We start from the raw sequence: 25,798 nt of genomic DNA on the forward strand, positions 1-25,798 counted from the left end.
TTTTTTTTTTTTTTTTTTTTTTTTTACCATCCTTTTAATGGCTGAATTGTATTTCATTATATGGATGTATTATTTGGTTTATCCAATCCCCCCATGTGGGATCTTTGTGCTATCTATGATCTTTGGTTATTATAATACATTTTGAGGAAAAAAAGAAAAAAGCCCATGCCGGTGTCAGTATCTGTGCCTCACAGCTGGTGTGACAGGGCACCTTTGTGGCCTGTAGGGGTGGCCCAGCTGGGCAGCACCGGGGCCCCTGCAGCAGCCCAGTCAGTGTACCCCAGTGTACAAATGAATAGCATCCTTTTCACTGTGAGCTGAGCGTGCAATGGTTGTGGCACACCCATGGAGGCCCCCTTGGAGAGGTTTTGGAGTCACCAGTGTACAAGTAGAGCGTTCCGCGTAATAACAGCTACAGAGTGTTCCGTGCCTACGGAGTGCTGGGCCCAATTTCAGGCACTGTGCACACATTCCTTTTTAATACTTACAAAAGTTAATGAAGAGGTCTTACTTTCCCCATTTTAGAGACAACATCACCTGGCTAGTTCGTCTCTTCTCCCCTTCTCCTTCCTCCACCTCTTCTCCTTCCTCCACCTCTTCTCCTTCCTCCACCTCTTCTCCTTCCTCCACCCCTCCCCAGGGTTCTCCTGCTCTGACAAGGGCAGGTTGCTCTTCCCTAAGCCAGATCAGAGCGTGGCTCTCACGCCTTCCCACTTTCTAGAGTAGACTAGACCGTGGTGGATGGTAAAAGCTTTCGTGAAGCTCTCAATTATAGGAAACTGCCTTCTCCACTCTGATCTTCCAAAGTAATCAATGCTGCAGAATTCAAGAATGAGTTTCAAGTACTCCCAGGGCCTGTGCAGCCCTCTCCACCTGGAATCTACCCTCATTCATTCACACTTCCCAGGCAGCCTCCTGTGTTAGGACCCAGGCGCCGGGGGGGAAAGAGAGGAAGGCACCGCTGCCCCAGGCCCAGGCCAAGACCACAGGGTGGTGGAGAAGAAGCTCCCGACGTGAGTCGTCGTCACGGTGTAGGAAGTGGGTAGAGGGGGATTTGCAGACCTCAGGTGGCACAGGACTAAATGAGCAGCAATGCCTGGGGACATCAGGATGGTGGACACCACGAAGGAGGCGTCACCTAGACCGACTCATGAAGGGAGAACTGGATTTCCCCGGGGTGCCCGGGATGAAGAGCATTCCAGGCAGACGACTGAGTGTGTAAAGACCCGGAGGCGTGAAGGGGCATGGCAAGATGGCCACACAGTTCTTTCTGGGCTCTGGGACGATGACGCAGGGCCAGTGTGGAGGACAAATCATGCTCTGTGGCAAGGAGAGGCTACAGTTACAGAGACCCACTGGATACTGGTCTACAGTTATGGCTGAAGCATCAACGGTGGGAAAGAGATTATGTTCTGAAATCAATTTCTGAGTCCAAATGAGCAGGACTTCTTGCCTGACTGGTGGTCAGGGCTGGAGGAGAAGGAGGATTTACACCTCTGTAGATACTACACTCTTTCATCCTGTTTTCAATTCTAAGCAAAGCCTCTTCTGGTTGAAATTCATGCTTGTGCTTGTTCTTGCACGTTTCCTTCCTCTGTACACTGGAGACTCCTCTAGAAACTTCGAATAACAACCCCCAAAGCCTCAAGCCCATTAGTGTCTTGAGTTATAGGCAGGTAAGGGGTTTTCTGCGAGGACTGTCATTTTCAGACATAAGCATACCCCTAAAAAGTTGTAGCAACCCATTGTAAATGCTGTTGAAGAGATAATCTTAAAGGTTAAAGGTTAATTCTTTTCCAAGTGGCGATTTCTTTTGTACAATAACTAATGCTGTGAGTGTGTGAATTCTCCTCTAATGGACCCTCTGAAATTTTGACACTTAATTTAGATGATTTTGCATGATGTTTCTCCTTCTAAATACATCATGGGTCAATAATTATCACCAGCATTGAAAACTAGCTTGTGACTAGCTCCACACTGCTGTCACATCTTCCGTCTCCCTCAGTTCTCCCAGCGTTCTGACAAGGCAGGCCTTCGCGTCATTCCCTTTTCCGAGACACAGAAAATAAAATTCAAAGAGGCAGAGGGCACGTAGCTGGCTTGGTATTCCAAAATGCCTGATGGGGCTGTGTCTTTCCTCCAGCCTTCTGCTCTCAATCCTGTGCCCTTCCTGCCTCATCACACCGTCGTCCCCCCTGCCTTGCACCTGGCAAAAAGAAACACTCAAGCTTCAAAACAAATAAACAGAAATCCTTGGGCCCTCACGATATTGGTTGTTTATTCCTCATTTTTACTTTGTGCTCTCTTCTTAGAGATGCGACCACCTCTTAGGACTCATAATAGGCAGCTTTACTAGATCACGCTGCAGTCACCGGCAACCCCAAATCTCAGTGGCGTATGGCCCCAAAAGGTTGTTTCTCGATTGTATTCCATGTTGACTAGGTTGACTGTCATGCCTCTGGTGCCACGTGTTGTCTTCGTTCGAAGATGCCAATGGAAGAGGCAGCTCCTGTCAGGTCATGCTCTTCTCACAGTGCAACAGCCGAACTGTGCAGTGGCCCTTAAATCTTACACTCGATGTGACGTACGGCACTGTCACTTACATTTCCATTGGCCAGAGCAGTTCATGTGGCCAAGCCTGACATCAGTGGGGTGGGGAAGCGCCCATGTGGAAGGTGCTGTGACACCACAAGCCATGTAGCCTTGGGCAGAGATGAGCAATGCCTCTACCAGGGAGGGCGGGCAGTGATTGGAGCAATAACTCGATATACCACACGGCTCCCAAGACGCCACAGCGCAGCTCTGCGGGCACCCGGATGGTGGGGCACGTTCTCACCCCTTCCAAACCTCAGGGGTCTCGCAATTGATTTTCATTGGCTTGGTCTCCAAACTCATATACTACTGTGAGCAAATATTGATTGTTTGAGATTTAGAATAAAATACCTTTCTGTAGATTTTTATCTTTAAATTTAATTCTTCTTACAGTAGAACCAAGCTCAGCATTATGAAAGTAATGCTGCTGAAGGGATAACTGTTGGATCCAGGAAACTCGGCAGGAGAAGCCGTGGGCATCTTGCTAGAGTGAGGACCATGGCTTGCGCAGGAGAGAGCGCGCGCCGCCCGGGTGTATGCAGTGGGAGGATGCTTCCAGGGCGATGGCTCCAGCCAAGTGGCTGTCGTCATATTAGCACATGGAGCAAATGCTTACTAAACAAAGAACTCTTTATATATTAAGCTTTTCATAAAGATTTAAAACTGGATACCTTAACCATTTGCTTACTTCTGCCGAGAAGACAGTTGACCAATTTCAGTAGATTTTCATTCACACGAGGAACATGTAGTAAACACCTACCATATGCTGGTTGTTGGGAGGAAAGGCGGTTGAGACAACAGCATACTGTGGGCTTTCAAGGGATTCACCATCTCCCAAGGGAGGCTTATCTGCGGTCCTGGAACTTCAGCACAATCCCATATGGTGATGGGAGTGGCCCGCACAGGGAGATGGATCAGCTGAGCCTCAAGGATCAGAGGAACATTCCAAGGAGGCGCCTTCCAGGCTGTGGGGAAATTGCTCTTGTATTCAGGGAACAGGGAGTAACCGGGTGTGGCTGGAGTGTGAGGCGTGGCAGGAGGTGAGGCCGATTCCTGGAGCAGAACAGATTTTCCCTGGGGCCAGGGCCTGAGCACAATCAGAGTTTCTCCAGATCTCCCCAGTGCCGCCATCAGTGGAACCTCCGTCCTTGCCCTTCCTCAAAATGGCTTTAATGGGGTGGGAATGGTAGACAGAATCTCTGCTTTGGGCTATCTTGCACAGGAAGTAGCCAGAATGTCTAACGTAGGATCCTGCTGTCAACCATCTGTGCCATAAGACCTCACCCCAAACCACTTCTCCTTCGTAGATCTCTTCCTCTTGTGTGAGGGGCTGCCATCTCAGAGGCACGCAGAGCACCTTCAGCAGACAGGCGTGGAAGGTGGAGGGGGTGAGGATGACACTGTCTTTCCTGCCTCACTCACAGAATGATCAGGGGGACAGACGGGGCCCTGCTTCCCGGGCTGTAGCTGTGTGGACACCCGGAGGAACGCTCTAGCCCATGACAGAGTCACTGTCACATAGCTCTCCCTGTGCCAGGCACTGAGCACTTTACCTGCATGAGCTCATCTAACCGCCCAGCCGTGGGAGGCGGGTGCTGTTACCCCCTTGTACGGGTAAAGCCGGCCAGCCTGGCTCCAGGGTCTGCTTTCCTCCCTCCAAACTCAGAACCCTGCCAGCCAGAAGGAACCCAGCACGCACGGCCTGGGGGACGTGGAGCCTGCATGGGTCTTGAAGCGTGGATAGGTCTTCAGCAGGCAGATGTGCCGGTGAAGGGTGTTCAAGAAAGCGAACGCGGGAGATAGGAAGTCGCAGGCAGCAGGGAAAGCCCACCACAGAAAAGGTGGAGCTGGCAGAGGGTAAACCAAAACTCGGACTCCAAGGACTGGTCTTGGACGAGGGCAGTGGCCCTGGTGGGGGGAGTCAAAATGAACAAATTCTTCCAGTTTTGGAAATCTATTTCTAAGGGGACTGGGGAGACCTTATCAAGTGAAGCTCAGCCACACTGGGAGGACTCGTCACTCTCTTAAGAAACCTCATCGTCCAGTTGCTGAGTGAGTGAATTCAACTCACCGACCTGACGTTGTTCTCCCAGGACTGGGTTTTCGTTTTCTTGCGTTTGTGGAAAAGGGCCAGGAAGAGGCCTCAGAACCGTGGTCCCGGTATTTGCTAGAGCTTCTGTGCTGTGCCACACACTGAGCAGCTTCAGCAACAGACATTTACTTCTCACAGTTTGGAGACCAGAAGTCCGAGTTCAAAGTGTGAACAGAGTTGGTTCCTTCTGAGGGCTCTGAAGGAGAGTCTGTTCCAGGCCTCTCTCCTAGCTTCTAGTAGTTTGCTGGCAATCTTTAGTGTTCCTTGGCTTGTAGACACCTCACCCCAGTCTCTGCCTTCATGGTCACCTGGCGATCTCCCGGTGTGCATGACTGTCTCTGGGGCCAAATTTCCCCTTATTGTAAGGGCACAGTGATATTGGATTCGGGCCCACCTTAATGACCTCATTTTAACTTGATCACCTGCAAAGACCCTATTTCCAAATTAGGTCACATTCATAGGTATTGGGGGTTAGGACTTCAGCATCTTCAAGAGACACAGTTCAACCCATGACAGTCCCTAAGTGTGCTGTGTAGATTACCAGCCTCCACCCCCCCATCCCTATCAACAACCCAGACAGGAGAGAGAGGACAGCGTTTCAGGATCCTTTCAGATCCCGTCCTTTGCCCACTGCAGAGGCAGCCACCCTTTGTACCCTCAGTCAGCAAAGGATGCTCCCTAGGCAGATCCTGAGCCAGGTAGGGAAGCCTCTGTGGGTGTCCAGAGGTAAGAGGGTAACTAGGGCATTTGTCCTGCTCTGTGGGCAGAGACTTGGCTCCCGTGGGCACAGCGCTCTCAGGAGGTGACAGAAAGGCCCAGAGTGCAGGGAGTGTTCCAGACATCTGGAGAGGCACCTCAAATCCATTTTTCATCAAAACATGGTTAGGTACAGTTGAAATAGTACTCAAAACGTGGTTAGATACAGCTGCAATAGTACTATTAAGACATTTTCCAAATTCTGTAAGAGATGAAAAGGATTTATCATATGTTCGTGAAAGAAAGCGCAATACAAAATTTTACATACAGTTTGATTTCAAATGCACACACACGTTTTTAACAGCTTGATTGAAATATAATTCACATACCATATAACTCACCCCTTTAAGGTCTGCAGTTCATTGACTTTTACTGTATTTACAAAGTTGTGCAACCATCACCACAATCAATTGTAGAATATTTCATCACCCAAAAAAGAAACCATGCACTCCTTAGTCATTGTCCTCCAAACCCCCCATCAGCCTGTCCCCAGCCCTAGACAACCTCTCATCAACTGTCTGTATCTAGTTTGCCTACATTTTATTCAACTATATAGTTTTTTAAATTAGAAAAAAAAAATGAAACACAGGCCAGACAAAGATGACTTCCACCAGTGAATGGCAGAGTTAGGATTTTAATTCTCTTCTCTATACTTTTGGTATTTTTCTAATTATACAATGGGCATGAATTGCTAATAATCAGAGGGAGAGAAAAAACATTTTATTTTAAAAATAGAGAACTGTCCTGTCGTATTTAAGTAATCCTTGCGGGTTATTCTGAAAACTTCTCCAACACCTAAATCACAACCTTATTTTATGGAGGAGAAAACGTGTTGGAGTTCCAAACAGCTGACTTCGAATAGGAACTTCAGGGCACGATTGTTAGAAGGTGGAGATGCTTGTGTGGCACTGGTATGCTTGGCACTGGATCCCCAGGACCTGGCCCCACCAGCCCTGTGTCCCACTCCTCAGGGCTTCCCATCCTTCATCAGGTGACCACTCTCAGCCCCTCACAGATTCGGGGTTGGCTCAGATGAGAGGCCTTGTAATTAAACCACATCCTTTTACCTCTTTAATAACATTGGAGATGGAGAGTATAATTCTGTGCGGGGACAGAAGGAATATATAATTTAGTGTCCTTTTCCGGAGCCAATGTGAACTTCGTTGCATGCAGCGTCTTGCACGCTTCGGGTGTAAAACGTGATCTGTTGTCTCAGCAAGCGTGTTGTGTGAGCAGAATACATACTGAGTCCGTCCAGCAATCGGAGGCTCCTTGGATGTGTGTCCACCATACCTGGGAGTTTCACACATCACAGTCTTTGATGAATAGACTTTACATGGGAGGGAAACTAGCCCCACTAGGTTAGTTCACCAGACCAACAGGTCCTGGCTGCCGTGACAGAAACCCGCCTGTCACCTGAGCTAGAAACCTGGGCGCTCACCTTGGCTCGCCTTCTCCTCTGTGTCCCACAGCAACTCAGATGGACCCTAACCTCTCTGATTGGCCTCTTCTCCTCCTCAGTCCCCACCGCCGCTGCCCCACACATTTCTCACCTGGGCGAGGGCAGCAGCCTCTGAACAGTCCCCTCCTTTCTGCCCCTTTCTGTCCCCCTTCCCTCTGACTTATGCCCGGATGATGAAAGTCCTCCTCCTCCACAGGCTCAGTGGCCCTTCGTATCTGACCTCCTCAACTGTCCAGCCTCATTGTGCACCACTTCTCCCCACGTGTCTGTGTTCTCACCCCAGCAGACCCCCATATTCCCTGGTGTGTTACAGCCCCGTCCGTGGGTTCTTAATCCAGATTCCATGGACAGAACACAGGCGGATATAGGAGTGTCCTAAAATAGAGTGCATGACTGTGTGTGTGTGTGTGTGTGTGTGTGTGTGTGTGTGTGTGTCTAGGAAGAGGGTCCTTGGCTTTCATAAAATTCTTAAAGAGGATCTGTGGACCCCCAGAGTTAAGAACTTTGCTCTGGTGTGTGAACGTGTTCTTCCCCTTTCGTGCAGTGTCTGACCTTTCCACCCTGGTGAACTGTTCTTGAGGACTCCCCTCAGACGTCACCTCCTTTCCTCCTTGCTGTCCCTTTTCATGTCCCGGTGGTTCTGCTTACCTAGCACTTTCCTGGCTGGGCTTTCATCATTTGTTGATGAAACATACCAGTTCCCCCTCCCGGCCCACGAGTTCCTGGGGCTGGGAGCTGTCCCTCTCTGCCGCCACCTCCAGCCCAGTGTCCAGCATACGGTCAGCTCTTAGTAAATACTCACAGAAGAAGGAAAGAGACCAGGAAGGGTGCGCCGGGCCATCTCCCTGTGGAAAATGTGGGAGAGCCCCCACTCGACGGGCGTGGGGACTGAGTGTTGCGAAGGCGTCGTAATCTCAAGGTGCGCTCCCGCCTCATTAACCCTCGGAGCCAGGCCCGTGGGGACTGCCTCCCTTCCGCGGGTCTGCAGGCGTTGCTCTACGAGGTTGAAGGGCCAGTTGTCCGGCATCTGCAGGGAGAAATCAGACTTGTCTTTGCCGCGGGAACTCATTAGATATGTAACGATTTTTAAATGACCTCTTGACGAATTTTGAGCTCTTTGTTTTTCTTTTCTTTGCTCCATCCCCTTTCAGATTGATGCACTGAGTAAAAGAAGCAAAGAAGCTGAGGCAGCCTTCTTGAATGTCTACAAGAGATTGATTGATGTTCCAGGTAAGCCTGTGTGTACAGCCCGCCGCAGGCGTGGCGTCTGGTGAGGGGGAGGTTTCAGGCTCACGTGTCTCATCTTTCCTGGGGGCGTTACACCATCAGTGGTAACTGCCCTGGGAAGTCAGGGAGTTCGGGAATGGGAATTCTCCAAAACCCAGCCCTTGGGTGGGTGTAGAAATTAGATGCACATTTGCTAAAGTAATCATGTAACCTCCAGTTGATGCCTTTGTAAATGCAGAAGGTCAGATCTGTGGGGCTACCTCTAGCTTTGGGATAAAATGCTGCATGATGCATAGAGAAGAAATAGAACCTGTGTGTGTGTGTCCCGTGCGGATGTCGTGGGTGTTTGCGGTTCTGGGCTGACCGATTCCACATTCAGGAGTAGCCCTAATAGGCCCCTAGAATGCCCCACTCCCTCCCAGGTCATCCAGGCAATCAGTGACCTCTGACCAAGTCTTTCACTTAAGAGTAATGGCCAAGGGCAAGTGGTAGCCCCATTAGCTACAGCCAAGTATGTGGGTTGTTTCTTCTTTGAAAGGAACTAGAGTTAAAATTTAACAGTGCTTGCTAGGCACTCAGAGAGATGATGGCTTCCCATTCCTTATCCTTAATTTAGAAAGTGAGACGGAATTTAGAGCACCTTGAGCCCACTGGTCCCATTGGTCCCTGTTCCCAGGTGTTCCCCTCACCTAGAATCCGTGGGGAGGTGATGGACATGATCACATGTCCCAGCTCCGTCCTAGAAAGACTCAGATCAGAAAATTAGGAAAGTCACTTGAATTTTTTCCTCTGCTGACCAAGGAAACCCAATTACTACCACCCCGCCTTCCATTGGAGTCGCACGCTTGTCTTCATCAGTAATCCTCTGCACACCACTGACATTACTGGAACTACTTTCACAAAGCGTAGCAGAAACAATCTCCCTTATGTCTGAGCTTGTGTTCTGATTCAGGTCCACTGTGGGCTTTGCTCTCCCCTCTGGGAGCTGGGGTTAACAGAGGTCACCCCAAGCAAGGGGTAATGGAAGGCCCCAAGGTGCCTTCCACCTTGGACAGGGAGCAGAGATATCCAGATTCTCTTGCCAGAGCCTTGTTACGAAGTCTCTTGGTCACATTCCTTTCCCTTTCTGGACCTCAATCTTCTCCTCTGTAAAATGGAACAGCATGGGGGAACAGCCTAGTGATGGAGAATGGTTTTCTTTGTTCTAAACATTCACTGTCATAGGAGCTTATCCAGCTCTTAGTTCCAAATTCTAGCCTTTTGATTCTCTGCAAGAGTTTGTAACCGACTAGGGGTTCCCTGCAGACTCTGACTTAGGCTCATGAGGAGGCTCCTTCACAGCAAATGGACCATTTGATGCCCGGGGTGCACCCTTACTCAGGCACAGGTAGCTTGGTGGGCCCACTGGCATTTTCTTGTGCAGATGTCAGTTCAGTGTTGGTGACTTAGTTGAAAGGGGGCCTGCTTATTTTCATCTTTACCAAAGACCTAGAGAGTCTTTAGCTGCTGTTTTCTAAATAACGTACACTCTTTTTTAAAAGTCCCATTTGTACCTGGGTTTACCCTTAGTGAGGTTTCTCAACTGGGCAGCCACATTAGTAAGTTGGTGAGTTTCTTTTTCTGCATTTATTTTCCATCACAATTTCCCATAGAAAAAGACGAGAGGGGCTGGCCCCGTGGCTTAGCAGTTAAGTGCGCTCGCTCCGCTACTGGCGGCCCGGGTTCTGATCCCGGGTGTGCACCAACGCACTGCTTCTCCGGCCATGCTGAGGCCGCATCCCACATACAGCAACTAGAAGGATGTGCAACTATGACATACAACTATTTACTGGGGCTTTGGGGGCGGGGGGGAAAAGAGGAGGATTGGCAGTAGTTTTTAGCTCAGAACCTGTCTTCCTCAGCCAAAAGAGAAGGCTTAGCACAGATGTTAGCTCAGGGCTGATCTTCCTCACAAAAAAAAGAAAAAGACAAGACCATTTTTCTCATCAAGGTTCCTTTTTGCCTGAGCAGGCCTTATTCATGTACATATATCATTTTTAAAGAATTTTGATCATAACATGAAAATATATTTATATTCTGCTTTTTTCACTTTAATATTATACCATAAACATTTTTCCCATATTGGTGTTATCCCTTTTGCCTGGAGAATTAAAGTTTGCAGTTTCAATTTATGATGATGGGAGCAAATGATGTTTGATCTTTTCTGTAATGATAAAAGTCAATCAGAGTACATCTTCGTGCCACGTAGATCACTTTTACCCGCCTCCCAGATATGTCTTTCTTACAAATGCTGTGGTCTGCCAGATCTAGCAGGTTACTTGGAAAGCAGGAATGGGGCTTGGAGCGCTCTACCTGTGTTTGGAAGTGTGCTTATTGCTCAGATGAAGTAAGCCTGCGGCTGAGGCTTACAGGAAGGGCCTGGTCAATAGCGTTGCATTTACTGACGGTCATTCACATTGTGGGGGCGTCAGGGGCCTTAACTGTCTGTGTGCTTCAGGCTTCAGTCTAGCCGAACCGAGAAACATTGGTGGGTGCATTAAGTTCTTCTAGTTGCAAGAAACAGCAACTCACACTATCTCAGAAAAATGGAGGAAGCTCTTGGGAATAATGGGACAGGTATTTGAACTATGTGCCACGTGGCCCAGCCCCAGGACCCTGGGAACAGGCAGCGCCAGAGTCCCATCAGCCTCGGAAACTGGCACAGAGAGCTGACTGAACCACCCCCACCCACTGCCCCTTCCAGAAATTTTATTCGTGTGTTTTCTTGTGTCTTATCTGCTGGTCATCCTAGAATGAAGGCTCCTTGAGAGCAGCTTTGCTTTATTGCTCTACACCCAGCACCTGGAACAGGGCCTGCCGTACCACAGGTGTGACATGTTGAATGACCCTGCAAGTCTGCTGACCCAGAGCCACTGCAGAGTCCTCCACAGCAGAATTCACGGAGAGTCACACTAGTAGCTCTGAAAGCTTTGTCTTGGTCCAGTTCTCACTCCTGAGTGTCAGCTTGCATATCCAGCGGCCTCCTGGACATTCCTTCTGGGGTGGCTGATGGGCACCCTGAAACCACCCAGTGTGGTTTCCCTGAGTTCCTTCTTTTAGTGAGTGGCACCACCTTCTACCCAGCTGCTCACATCAGAGCACTGGGTCTGGAGGTAGAATGTTCTCGATTCCCTCCCCTTCCCTCCATCCTAGCTTCTGACCTCCTCTCTCGTGTCTACAGTCTTGCGACACATGTCTTCATGCTCACAGGGTTGCCTCCCTCTAACCCATTCTCCACACTGCCAGCAGGCCAGGCCCCTTCTCGGCTCCTCTCCTCCACCTCCTCCTCCACATTAGCTTGTTGAGACACTGCTTCCTGACCCCCAAGGTCCGGCTTCGGTGTGACCTTCTCACACCCACGCCTCACTCCCAGCACTCACATCTGACTCTGTTAGAACTACTTGGTCCTTGGCTGTTTTCCTTCCTGGCTGGGCAGGGAGACGGGCAGTGCAGTCCCATCCCCAATTATGTCCCTAGCGTCTGCCCTAGTGGCTGCCGTGTAGCAGAAACTCCATAAATATTTGTTGAATGAATGAATAAATTAATTCTTCAGAATGCTCTCTGAGGTTCTTTGGTCTCAGGCTTTAATTGTTCACGTTGAACCGTACTCCTGAGATTGACACTTCCCACTGAGGGAGAGTACTCTGGAGCATTCTAACAACCTAAATTGTAAGAGAACAGAATGTATCTTTCACTGAGTTGTAGCAGGTTAATAGCTTTCTGAACTCTCATTTTGCTTTGGTGTCACTCTGTGAAGATTTACCTGCCTGCATAGACATTTCTATGACACTTAGCGCTCGGGGTTCATCAAACCGGCACATGCGCCTCAGAGGCCTTGGGTTTTGTGGCCAGTACTGACGTCCAGAAACTGGGTTTGGTTTAGCAGCTGTCCTGCTGGCGTCCCAAGCTTTACACACCTAGCACCGAGCGTGGGAGCCCCCCGCCCCAACCCGTTCCTCTCCTCCAGGGGTGTGACTCGGCCCTTCAAGGGAAAAATAACATGGATGACACCGCAGCTCCTGCGTCTTGTCATCTTCCACATCCAACATCCCCAGTGATGTGATTTCTCCTTCTAGAAGCTCCTTCCTTTTAAAGATACTGAATAAACATTTAAATACACAATCGTCCTGAGTCCTCTGAAGAGTTAAAATAGTTAAGACCCCGTGTTTACATTCTTTCTCATTTGCCACCAGATTGCTCCTCATTCTCTAGTCAATTTTGAGAGTATTTTAAGACCCTTTTTATCGGAAATATCCTGCTTCCTTTAGCAGCGCACGCTCTCCTTCCACACTGCTGTGACTCTCGTCTCCCTGGGGTTACTCGTCAGCACCTTAGCACGTCCCCTTGCTGTGTCTCAGGAACTACGCTGAGCCCTAGGGACAGAGCAGATGGCTGCCTGTTCTCATGGACTTGAGAGTCTGGTGGGAATGTGGGCATTAAAAAGGAATTGCACAGATAATTACAGAGTTTTAGGTGTGATAAACTGCTTCAAAGGCAGAGCCCATTGGGCATGAGAGTGCAGATCGGGAAGGATTGGGCAGGGTCAGAGGCAGCTGCCTTGGGGCAGTGAGCTCGGGGAGCAAGAGGAGAGGGCAGTAACAAGAGTGACCATGTCCTGTATCGTCCAAACCAAGACACTTTCAGTAGTCAAGGGGGCACTGGTAGTAACGCCTGCCAAAGGGCACACATCAATGTGGTCACCCAGCTGCAAAGGGGCCTGTGGATTAGGTGAAGGATTCTGGACTTTATCTAACAGAGAAACCATTAAGGGGTGTTAAGCAGGGAAATGACATGACCAGATTTGTGTAATAAAAGAAGTCATCCTGATTGCAGTTTGGAGAACAGATTGGAAAGGAGTCCAGGGTGATGTGGGGAGGGAGAGAGGAGGCTGCTTGGTTTTGGGTGGCGAGAGTGAAGTTAGAGAGAAATGGAAAATTTGAGCTGTATGTAGGCGGTCGAGTGGATGTTGAAGACGACGACTAGGATGGCTCTAGCCCAGGACTGTTACCGCGGTGTTGTTTCCTTCCTCTCTGGATAACAATCCTTTCTATGGTTCCATCTGGTTTACAAAATTAAAAGGAAGACCAACAAAAAGTCTGGAGAATTAGCCTCCTGTTCCTAATTCCATGATCCTCTCTAATTGTTGTTCTAGTTGACAGTGGCCTTTGCCTCTGTTGTCAGAGTCATAGCTGTGGGAGAGTAGTTTTACATTTAGATTCATAAGTAAGTGATAATTTTACATCATTAATTTACGTGGCTTCCTCTGTCATCTTTATCATGGACAGATTTTATATCATAATGTGTGTGGTCAACATATAGGGATTATCTTAAACTTGCGAATATCTAAATTTTTTTATTCTACGTCTCTAATGGAGATTTGTATTTATTGATTTGCTAACAATTGGCTACGTGAGGGAAAGCATTGTAGCCGTCTGCCAGCAACATGACTTGACAAGGACGCGGGGACAAGGGCCCCCAGACACGGAGTTCCTCTGCAGCAAGCTCCCTAACTGGGAGACCAGCGTCCTTTTGCACTGGAACCTATATTCGTGGGTGAGAGCAGAGTTCCGTGACTCTCCGTCAGCAACAGCAACCCTGGGTGTGTAAGAAAAGGTTCAGGGTATACTCTTTAAGGAGTCATATTCCCCATTCCCTCGGCCAGCAATTCCGGCGATCCATTGTGTGCCGGGCCCTGGACCATGCACCTCAGGTACAAATGCAAGTGAGATGTGGCCCCTGCTCTCCCTTGGGTGGCTCCCACTTAGGTGGTGAGAGACTATACAGTACCTCCCAGAAAATATTCCGTAACTAAAGAGGCAAAATAGATGGCCTTCATCCCTTATTCTAATGAAAGGAGAAATAAATGTCTCCGCTCTGAAAATGTGACCCGGATAGCTAGAAATATCCTGGAATGACCTCTTAGAGGCTTTTGTGTAGCTGGAATTTTAGTGTGTTCTGAGCAAAATTATAATGGTATGCATAATCTGCCAGGAATTAACCTTGCGTGGGTGACTTGCTCTTACTTCTTGATACTTTCTCAGATTTTTTTCTCTGAGCTTGTATTTATCTCTACAGTCAGGGAAAAAGCAAAAATCAGTAAAATACTCGACTTGCGATCTTAGTTTCTGAATAGCCCTTGTTCATGGATTACAGATAGGAACTTAAGCAGTAGTCAGTTGACATTTATCAGTTTGTGTAGAATATGACTGTGGCTCTTCTGTCCCAGAAATCTCTTGGTAATGGTATTTTTTTAAAGTTCCTAGAAAGGCGAAAAAGAGACAAAGTTGTGGCACCTGTGGTTGGTGTCACAGAACTTCTCTGCTTTGGCTGCAGAGTTCGTTGGAAGAACCTCTTTGCAAGTTCTCATTGCCTCCTAGCCTCTGTCTGTGGCCCCCTTAAAAGAATTGTCTTTCACTCCTTGCCAAGATGTGGTTTAGGTCTGACAGACACAAACTCTTCCAACACGAAAGCAGTGCCTGGAAGGGTTTATTTTAAGATTTAATCTTAGGAAGCACATTACCAGTGATATAAAATATTCATTGACTCATGAAACCCTGCTAGAACTCAGTGTTTCATGACTGACTTCTCTCTCTTTATTTCCATAGGATAACTTCTTCCCTATCAGTCCTCCACTCAAGAATCCCATAGCAAGACTCCTGAAAAAAAGTGACAAAATCTGATGATTTAGTTAGAAATACCCCTTTGCCTCTCATGTCAAAGTTTCAATCCATGTGCTACTTGGCATTTTTGAAGGCTGTGTAAGGGTGGCCGCTCCAGCCGGATCCTGTAACGCTACTCCAGTCCGTGTATTCTAGGTCTCCTGTGTTGGGAGCGCAGCCGGTGCCCATGGCCCCTCCAGAGAGAACTCTGCGACCTCAGGAGCCCAGGTCACAGGATCCCCTTACACATGTTCCGTTTACCTTCATAAAACGTTGTCTTTCACGCGGAGGAATCGGCCGCCAGCACCACGACGGGACAGAGAGGGGAAGTGGGGCTGCAGCCGCAGAGTGAAGCCGTGGGTGGCAGGTGCCCTCCTGGCTCCCTCCTGGGCTGCGGGACCAGAGCTGGTCAAGCCTCCGGGGCAAGAGAACAAGGACAGTTATGCGCTGCCCAGCACGCATAGTGGACAAGGAAGCAGCTCCTCCACCCTCCTTGACCAGCTTAAAACAAACTTGGGGCGCGATGAGCCCCTCCGTTTCACGTCCCGAGTGTGCAGGCTGAGGAGCTAGCTATAAACGTGTTCAGGAAAGGCAGACTGACCAGACGGGCGTCCGAGTGGCTCGCCGCCCCTTTTGCACGCCGGCTCTCCTGTGCAGGGCTCTCCCGGGCCGGCTACACGGGGCTGGGGTGCGAGGACTTGCTCGAAGTGACTTGGGGACTCCTTGGTTCACCGTGTGGGGAGGTGTGCCGCCTCCTTCCCCTTCGCCTTAACTGGGGTGGTCCTGGCACACTTGGTATCTAGACAGCTTTTCATCAGTTGCTCATCAGCATGCTAATTGCTGTATGACTAATTATGCCCTGAATTCCAGTTGATTTTCTTAATGAGACAGCTGGGTTAATTATGTAATCGTATGATTACATTAGCCTAGAGTGCCCTGGCGAAAAGTAGCGTCTGCCGCGCGGTGATGTCATCACAGGGATGGCACTCACAGGGGCACGTTCACACTCCGGCAGGGGGTGGGGGGCGGCCCCGTTGCCCGCAGAGCTCTCGGGGCAAACGTGGGCTCAGACTGAGGTTGGTCGGTCTTTTCAGTCCTCACAACATATGGCAACACAGCTCACCACAGCCCCCACCGCCACCCCTCCCGGCTTCCCGGGCACACCATGGCCCGACCGAGTCGGAAGCCCTGCTTTGCAGCCCCTACAGCTCTCCATGCCGTTCAGCGCTGCCCTCTTCCGTCTTCCAAAACTTCCCTGCACCAAGGCTGCTAGGCTTTGTCGGGCGTGCCTGTACTTCCATTATGGTGATCCAGGGATCCCAACACAAAATGTGCCCGAGTCCCTGGAGGACCAGAGCAAGTTAGTTGACATCAAGTCTAAACAGCAGAGGCCGGCCCCGGCCTTGTCCCCACTGTTCCCCATACATGTCCTATTTCATGCCTTCTTTCTGCCCTGATCTCCACACACCTCATGTTTTGCTGAGAAAATACGTGTGGTCAGAAGAAGATGATGTCTTCCAGCCACTGGCCAGCTCTCTACTCCCCATCCTAGCAAAACTCCTCTGAGAGTCCATTCTGTCTGCTGAACCCACCTGTCATCTGGGGACACCCTTCCTTTGCAGACTTCCCTAACTTCTCTTCCCCTGCAGGACTCAGCATAAGAGTATCCCAGGGCCTACTTCTTAGCCTTTCTCTTTTCTCCAAGTACATTCTCTCCCTGGGAGACTTCTGATGTCTGTTAGGCTGTCAAACTCCATGCGAACACAGGAGAAGGGTTGATTCCCCCAGTCCTGCCAGGAGGGTGAATGGCGTCACCATTCATGCCGTTTCTCAGGCCACAGATGCAGGAGTCAGCCTGACTGCCTTCCTTTTTTACCCAGCCTCCAGGGTATGTCCCGCATCCAACCACTCATCACGTCACCACCACCGCCCTCATCCGGGCCGCCATTACCCCTTGCCTCCGTGGGCTCACCACCGTCCCTTCACCCCTCCTGTCCATCCTGTGGCAGCAGCTACACGAGTCTAAGTCGGTGGGCTCCAGACTACTTTTATTCATGTACCCTGACAGGAAAAAACCTTGAATTTGTACCCCTAATATATTCTTATTTATTTCTTTATTTAAATAATGTACATGTGTAATTACAGTAGGGTATTAAATACATTGTAAATCATATACTAAACAGAATTAAAAGGATGTGATGAAGAGTAAAAAGGACTTAAAATTTATATTTTATTAGCAGTACAAAAACTTTTTGCTTTCACTGAAAAGTTATATTTTAAAATCAACTTGTTGGAGGCATAATTTATGTACAATACCATGCACCCATTTAAGTGTGCAGTTGTGTGAGTAACCACCCTCACAATCAAGATATAGAACATTTCTGTCACCTGAAAATTTCCCTTATGATCCCAAACCCCAGCAACCACTGATGTGCTTTCTGTCAAGATAGGTTAGATTCGTCATTTCCGGATTTCACATACATGGCATCATGGGTGTGCGCTCTTATTCTTAGATGTCTGGCTTCCTTCGGTCAGCATGGTGTTGGGTATTCCTGTTGCTGGTGTCGTAGTCTCAGTACCATCTCACTGCTGAGTGGTGTTGCACTGTGTGGATATACAAGTCTGCTTACCCATCCGCCTGGTAATGGACATTTGGATTGTTTCAGTTTGTGGCTGTTACGAGTAAACCTGCTATAAGCATTCATGGACAGTTGTCATGTGGACACATGTTTTCAGTTCTCTTAGGTGAATACCTAGAACTAGTATTGCTGGGGCGTAGGGAAGGTGCATGTTTAGCTTGATAAGAAACTGTCAAACTAATTTTCAAAGTATTTGTGTCACCTTACCCCCACACAAGGAACGTGTGAGAGTTCCGGTTGCTCCATGTCCTCTCCACCACTTGGTATGGTCGGTCTTTTCAATTTTAGACGTTCTTGTGAGTGTATAATGTATTTTGTTGTGATTTTAATTTGTATTTTCCTAATGACTAATGGTGCCAGATATTTTTTCATGTGTTTTTTGGTCATTCATAGATCTTCACTTATAAAGTGGCTGTTTAAATCATTTGCCCATTTTTTAATGGATTGTTTGTGTTACTATTGTTGTAAATTTTTTAAGTATTCTAGATACAAGTCCTTTGTCAAATATATGCATTATAAATATTTTCTCCCAGTTTGTTATCACTTGAAGAGCAAAAGTTTATTTTATTTATTTATTTTTGTGAGGAAGATCCGCCCTGAGCTAACATCTGCCAGTCCTCTTTTTGCCGAGGAAGACTGGTCCTGAGCTAACATCCGTGCCCATCTTCCTTCGCTTTGTATGGGACCCCGCCACATCATGGCTTGACAAGCGGTGCATCAGTGCACACCCGGGACCTGAACCGGCAATCCCCGGGCTGCCGCAGCAGAACACGAGCGCTTAACCGCTTGCACCACCAGGCCAGCCCCAAAAGTTTATTTCAATGCAATCCAATATATTATTTTTTTTCTTTGTTTGGTTCTTGCTTTTTATGTTTTAAGAAATTCATTGCTTAGCCCAAGGTTGTAAATTTTTTATCCTTTGCTTTTTTGGTGAAGTGATATAGTTTTACTCTTACCTTTAGGCCTGTGATGCATTTTGAGTTAATTTTTATGTTTGGTATGAGATGAGGGTCAAGTTTCACTGAAAATTAGTGGATAGTATATGTGTGAGATTTTTTTCTGGACCCTCTGTTTTATTTCATTGATCTGTGTGTGTCCTTATGTTAATGTCACACCATCTTGATTACTGTAGCTTCATAGTCAGTCTTGAAATTAGGTAACATAAATCTTTTATCTTTGGTCTTCTTTTCAAACTTGTTTTGGCCGGTTGAGTTTTTATACAAATTTTAGATTGAGCTTATCAGTTTTTATAAACAAGCCTTCCAAGATTTTAATCAGGATTCCACTGTATCTGTAGATCAATTTGAGGAAAATTGACCACTTTAACACTATTGAGTCTTCCAATCCAAACATGATCTTCTGATCCAAACCCTAAGCAGGTCATGTTTTTGGATGCTATAGTAAATGGTATTTTCTTTGTAATTTTCTTTTCCAATTGTTTGTTGCTTTTATATAGAAATGCAACTAATTTCTATATAATAATATTTGTGACCTTTTTAAACTCACTTATTAGTTCTAGAAGGTTTTTTGTAGATTCCCTAGGATGTCCTATCTTGAATATTCCCTGTGCCCTTGAAGAGATTCTATACTTTATAGTTGTTGGAGGGAATGTTCTTTAAATATCAGTTAGGTCAAATTGGTTGATAGTGTTATTCAAGTTTTCTGTATCCATATTGATTTCCAATCTGTAATTGGAATCCAGTGGTGAAGTCCAGTCAGTCTTTTACCATTAAGCATGATGTTAGCTGTTCGTTTTTTTTTATAGAAATTCTTTATAAGGTTGAGGAAATTCCTTTCTATTCTATCTGAGTTTGCTGAGAGTTTTTGTCATGAATTGGTATTGAATTTTGGCAGATTTTTTTTTCAGCATCTATTGAGATGATCATATGATTTTTCTCTTAATATGGTGAAATAGTTTGATTTTTGACTGTTAAACCAATCTTCCATTCCCAGGATAAATCCTACTTGGTTATGATGTATTATACTTTTTAGAATTTGCTGGATTCAATTTGCTAATATTTTATTAAGGATTTTTGCCTTTTAAGTTCATAAGGAATTTAGGACTGTAGCTTTTTGCTTGCTTGTTTTTTGTTTTTGTTTTTTTCTCCTTTAATGTCTTTATTGGGTTTTGGTATTGGGTAGTGCTGGTCTTATAAAATGAGTTGAGAAGTGCTCCCTCTTCCTGTAATTGCTGAAAGAGTTTGTCTAAGATTGCTATTATTTCTTCCTTGAAACTTCTCTAGTTCACCAGTGAAGCCATCAAGACCTGGGATTTTTTTGTTGCAAGGTTTTTAATTACAAATTTAACTCCTTTAACAGATATAGGGTTGTGAAGATGTTTTATTTCTTCTTGAGGCAGTTTGGTAATTTTTCAAGGAATGATCCATTTCATAGAAATTACCAAATTTATTGCCATAATGTTGTCCATGGTATTTCATTATCTGTTAAATATCTGTAGGATGTGTAGTGATGTCCCTTTTTTCATTCTTGATTTTGGAATTTGTAAATTCTCTCTTTGTTTTCTTTTCTTGATCAGTTTGGTGAGAAGCTTATCAATTTTAAGGATTTTTTTTAAGAACTAGCTTTTATTTGCATTACTTTTTATCTTTTTGCCCTATTTTCAGTTTTATTGCTTTCTATTCTTATTATTTGCTAACTTCTACTTATTTGCGGTTTAATATGCTCTTCTTTTTCAAGTTTCTTAAAGTGGAGGCTTAAGTCATTGACTTATTCCATTGTGGTCAGAGAGCATGCGTTCTATGACTTCTCTTCTTTTAAATTTATCGAGACTTGTTTTATGGTCCAGTATATGTTCTGTCTTGATGAGTGTTCCTTGTCTGCTTGAAGAGAAGGCGTGTTCTGTAGTTGTTGAGTAGAGTGTTCTGTAAGTGTCAGTCAGGTCAAGTTGGTTGATAGTGTTATTCAAGACTTTTGTATCCATACTGATTTTATATCTAACTGTACTATCAATTAGTGAGAAGGGAGCTTTGAAATCTTCATTATTGTGGATTTTTCTTCTCCTTTTCAGTTCTGTTAGGTTTTGATGCATGTTTTTTGAGCCTTGCTTTGGGGTATATATCTCTTTAGATTGTTGTATCTTCTCAGTGATTTGGTTGCTTTAAGTTTACACAATGATCTTCTTTCTTCCTGATAGTATTCCTTGTCCTAAAGTTTCTTTTGTCTGATTTTAACATAGACTTTCCAGCTTACTTTTTTTTTTTTTAAATGATGTTTTAATAGTTTATAACATTGTGAAATTTTGGTTGTACATTTTTGTTTGTCCATCACCATATGTGTATCTCCCTTCACCCCTTGTGCCCACCCCCTGCCCCCATTGCCCCTGGTAACCACAATACAGTTTTCTCTGTCCACGTGTTGGTTTATTTTCCACATATGAGTGAGATCATACAGTGTTTGTCTTTCTCTTTCTGGCATATTTCGCTTAACATAATACCCTCCAGGCTCATCCGTGTTGTTGCAAATGGGACGATGTTGTCTTTTTTTATGGCTGAGTAGTATTCCATTGTATATATATACCACATCTTCTTGATCCAATCATCAGTCGAGGGACACTTAGGTTGCTTCCACTTCTTGGCTATAGTGAATAATGCTGCAATGAACATAGGGGTGCATAAGCCTCTTTGGATTGTTGATTTCAGGTTCATTGGATAGATTCCCAGTAGCGGGATGGCTGGGTCATAGGGCATCTCTATTTTTAATTCTTTGAGGAATCTCCATACCGTTTTCCGTAGAGGCTGCACCAGTTTGCATTCCCACCAGCTGTGTATGAGGGTTCCTGTTTCTCCACATCCTCTCCAACATTTGTTGTTTTTTTGTCTTGGTGATTGTAGCCATTCTAAGGGGCGTGAGGTGATATCTTAGTGTTGTTTTGATTTGCATTTCCCTGATGATTAGTGATGTTGAACATCTTTTCATGTGCCTATTGGCCATCTGTATATCTTCTTTGGAGAAGTGTTGGTTCATTTCCTCTGCCCATTTTTTGATTGGGTTGTTTGTTTTTTTGTTGTTCAGTTGTGTGAGTTCTTTATATATTATGGAGATTAACCCCTTGTCAGATATATGTTTTGCAAATATTTTCTCCCAGCTGGTAGGTTGTCTGTTCATCTTGATTCTGGTTTCGTTTGTCTTGTAGAAGCTCTTTAATCTGATAAAGTCCCACCTGCTTATTTTTTCTTTAGTTTCCCTAGTCTGGGTAGGCGTGTTATCCAAAAAGATTCCTTTATTACCAATGTCAAATAATGTGTTGCCTATATTTTCTTCTATGAGTTTTATAGTTTCAGGTCTCACCTTCAGATCTTTGATCCATTTTGAGTTAATTTTTGTGCATGGCAATAGCTGATGGTCCACTTTCATTCTTTTGCATCTGGCTGTCCAGTTTTCCCAACACCATTTATTGAAGAGACTTTCTTTTCTCCATTGTATGTTCTTAGTTCCTTTGTCGAAAATTAGCTGTTCGTATATGTGTAGTTTTATTTCTGGGCTTTCAATTCTGTTCCATTGATCTGTGTGTCTGTTTTTGTACCAGTACCATGCTGTTTTGATTACTGTTGCTTTGTAGTATGTTTGGAAGTCAGGGATTGTGATGCCTCCAGCTTTGTTCCTTTTTCTTAGGATTGCTTTAGCTATTCGGCATCTTTTGTTGCCCCATATGAATTTTAGTATTCTTTTTTCTATTTCCATGAAGAATGTCATTGGGATTCTGATTGGGATTGCATTGAATCTGTAAATTGCTTTAGGTAATATAGACATTTTAACTGTGTTTATTCTTCCAATCCATGTGCATGGGATATCTTTCCATTTCTTTATGTCATCATCGATTTCTTTCAATAATGTATTGTAGTTTTCATTGTATAGGTCTTTCACCTCCTTGGTAAGATTTATTCCTAGATATTTTATTCTTTTTGTTGCAATTGTAAATGGTATTAGCTTTTCGAGCTCTCTTTCTGTTAGTTCCTTATTCGCATACAGAAATGCAACTGATTTTTGCAGATCAATTTTGTACCCTGCGACTTTGCTGTAGTTGTTGATTATTTCTAATAGTTTTCCAATGGATTCTTTAGGGTTTTCTATATATAAAATCATGTCATCTGCAAATAGTGAGAGTTGCACTTAGTTGCCTATTTGGATTCCTTTTATTCCTTTTTCTTGCCTAATTGCTCTGGCCAAAACCTCCAGTACTGTGTTGAATAAGAGGGGTGAGAGTGGGCAGCCCTGCCTCGTTCCTGTTCTCAGAGGAATGGCTTTCAGTCTTTCCCTGTTGAGTATGATGTTGGCTGTGGGTTTGTCGTAAATAGCCTTTATTATGTTGAGGTACTTTCCATCTATACCCATTTTGTTGAGAGTTTTTATCATAAATGGATGTTGGATCTTGTCAGATGCCTTCTCTGCATCTATTGAAATGACCATGTGGTTTTTATTCTTTGTTTTGTTGATGTGGTGTGTCACGTTGATTGATTTGCGGATGTTGAACCATCCCTGCCTCCCTGGTATAAATCCCACTTGATCATGGTGTATGATGTTTTTAATGGATTACTTTATTCGGTTTGCCAATATTTTGTTGAGGATTTTTACATCTATGTTTATCAGCGATATTGGCCTGTAATTTTCCTTCTTTGTATTGTCTCTGTCTGGCTTTGGTATCAGGGTGATGTTGGCCTCGTAGAATGAGTTGGGAAGTGTTCCATCTTCCTCTATTTTTTGGAATAGTTTGAGAAGGATGGGTATTAAATCTTCTTTGAATGTTTGGTAAAATTCACCGGAGAAGCCATCTGGTCCTGGACTTTTATTTTTTGGGAGGTTTTTTGATTACTATTTCAATCTCTTTACTCGTGATTGGTCTATTCAGATTCTCCATTTCTTCTTGGTTCAGTTTTGGGAGTCTAAAAGTTGATCCATTTCATCTAGATTGTCCAATTTGTTGGCATATAATTTCTCATAGTATTCTCTTATAATCCTTTGTATTTCCGTGGTATCTGTTGTAATTTCTCCTCTTTCATTTCTAATTTTATTTACTTGAGCCTTTTCTCTTTTTTTCTTAGTAAGCCTGGCTAAGGGTTTGTCAATTTTGTTTATCTTCTCAAAGAACCAACTCTTTGTTTCATTAATCCTTTCTACTGTTTTTTTGGTCTCAATTTCATTTATTTCTGCTCTGATTTTTATTATTTCTCTCCTTCTGCTGACTTTGGGCTTGTTTTGTTCTTCTTTTTCTAGTTCTGTTAGGTGTAGTTTAAGGTTACTTATTTGGGCTTTTTCTTGTTTGTTAAGGTGGGCTTGTATCACTATGAGTTTCCCTCTCAGGACTGCTTTTGCTGCATCCCATATGATTTGGTACGGCATATTTTCATTTTCGTTTGTTTCCAGATATTTTTTGATTTCTGATTTAATTTCATCAATGATCCATTGGTTGTTCAGTAGCATGTTGTTTAATCTCCACATTTTTGTCACTTTCCCAGTTTTTTTTTCATGGTTGATTTCCAGTTTCATAGTATTATGGTCTGAAAAGATGCTTGTTATGATTTCAATCTTCTTAAATTTATTGAGGCTTGCTTTGTTTCCCAACATATGGTCTATCCTTGAGAATGTTCCATGCGCGTTTGAGAAGAATGTGTAGTCAGCTGTTTTTGGATGGAGTGCTCTGTATATGTCTACTAGGTCCATCTTGTCCAGTTTTTCATTTAAGTCCACTGTTTCTTTATTGACTTTTTGTCTGGATGATCTATCCATTCATGTAAGTGGGATATTAAGATCCCCTACTATTATTGTGTTGTTGTTAGTGTCTCCTTTTAGGTTTGTTAATAGTTGCTTTATGTACTTTGGTGCTCCTGTGTTGGGTGCATATATATTTATAAGTGATATGTCTTCTTGGTGGAGTGTCCCTTTTGTCATTATATATTTCCCTTCTTTGTCTCTCTTAACCTGTTTTGTCTTGATGTCTACTTTGTCTGATATGAGTACAGCAACACCTGCTTTCTTTTGTTTGCCATTAGCTTGGAGTATTGTCTTCCATCCTTTCACTCTGAGCCTGTGCTTGTCTTTAGAGCTGAGGTGTGTTTCCTGGAGGCAACATATTGTTGGGTCTTGCTTTTTAATCCATCCTGCCACTCTGTATCTTTTGATTGGAGAGTTCAATCCATTTACATTCAGGGTAATTATTGATATATGAGGGCTTAATGTTGCTGTTTTGTCACTTATTTTCCGGTTCTTTCACATTTCCTTTGTTTCTTCTCCCATTTGTTTTGGACTGCCAATTCAGTTTGGTTGTTCTGTCTTGTGACTCTTCTAGTTTTCTCTTTGTTTATCATATGTGATTTTGTTTTGATTATTTGTTTATTGGTTACCTTGAGGTTTGTATAAAAAATCTTGTGTATGAGATAGTCCATTATCTGGTGGCCTCTTATTTCCTCATACTAAGCCAATTCAATCTCTTTCCTCTTCCCCTTCTAAGTCCTTCTTGTAATACCTTATTCTATCTCGTGTTGTGTGTTTACAGTGATGAGGTTATATTTATTTTTGATGAATTCCTTCCTTTGGTCTTTGATTTTGGTATTTAAGTAGTTGCTAACTTATTCTGGTAAAGATATACTATTTTTCTGATTTTGTCTCCCTATTTTTCTCCTTGCTCCAAGCTTTGTATTCCCTTTCTCTTCTGTTTTCAGGCCTGAGGGCCTTCTTGAGTATTTCTTGTAGTGGGGGTCTCGTGGCCAAGTACTCCCTTAGCTTTTGTTTATCTGGGAAAGTTACTTATTTCTCCATCATATTTGAAGGATATTTTTGCTGGATAGAGTATTCTTGGCTGAAAGTTTTTGTCTTTCAGTATTTTGAATATATCATTCCAGTCTCTCCTAGCCTGTAAAGTTTCTGTTGAAAAATCTGCTGAGAGCCTGATGGGAGTTCCTTTGTACGTTATTTTTTGTTTTTGTCTAGCTGCCCTTAATATTGTTTCTTTGTCATTGACTTTAGCCAGCCTTACCGCTATGTGTCGTGGAGTGGGCCTTTGCCTGTTGACGTATTTAGGCGATCTATTGGCTTCACTTACTGGTATTTCCTGCTCCTTCCTGAGATTTGGGAAGTTCTCAGCTATTATTTCCTCGAATAGGCTCTCTGTTCCTCTTTCCCTCTCTTCTCTCTCAGGAATACCTATAATTCTTATGTTACATTTCCTAATAGAGTCAGATATTTCTTGGAGACTTTCTTCATTTCTTTTTAGTCTTAATTCTCTCTCCTCTTCCATCTGGAGCATATCTGTATTCCTATCCTCTATAATGCTAATTGTTTACTCCATATTGTCAGCTCTGTTCTTTAAAGATTCCAG

General features: G+C 44.8%; 1 protein-coding gene across 1 annotated transcript in view; it reads left to right on the forward strand.

The window, feature by feature from the left end:
- CUX1 (cut like homeobox 1) overlaps window positions 1-25,798 on the forward strand; it is a 356,883-nt gene that overhangs the window by 190,527 nt on the left and 140,558 nt on the right. The window contains 1 exon segment of the mRNA XM_087417692.1: window positions 8,054-8,132. Within this exon segment, the coding sequence (XP_087273818.1) occupies window positions 8,054-8,132 (79 nt within the window).

Source organism: Ceratotherium simum, chromosome 26 (assembly GCF_057802395.1).
Source record: "Ceratotherium simum simum isolate JZ-2026a chromosome 26, ASM5780239v1, whole genome shotgun sequence".
Classification (NCBI taxonomy): domain Eukaryota; kingdom Metazoa; phylum Chordata; class Mammalia; order Perissodactyla; family Rhinocerotidae; genus Ceratotherium; species Ceratotherium simum.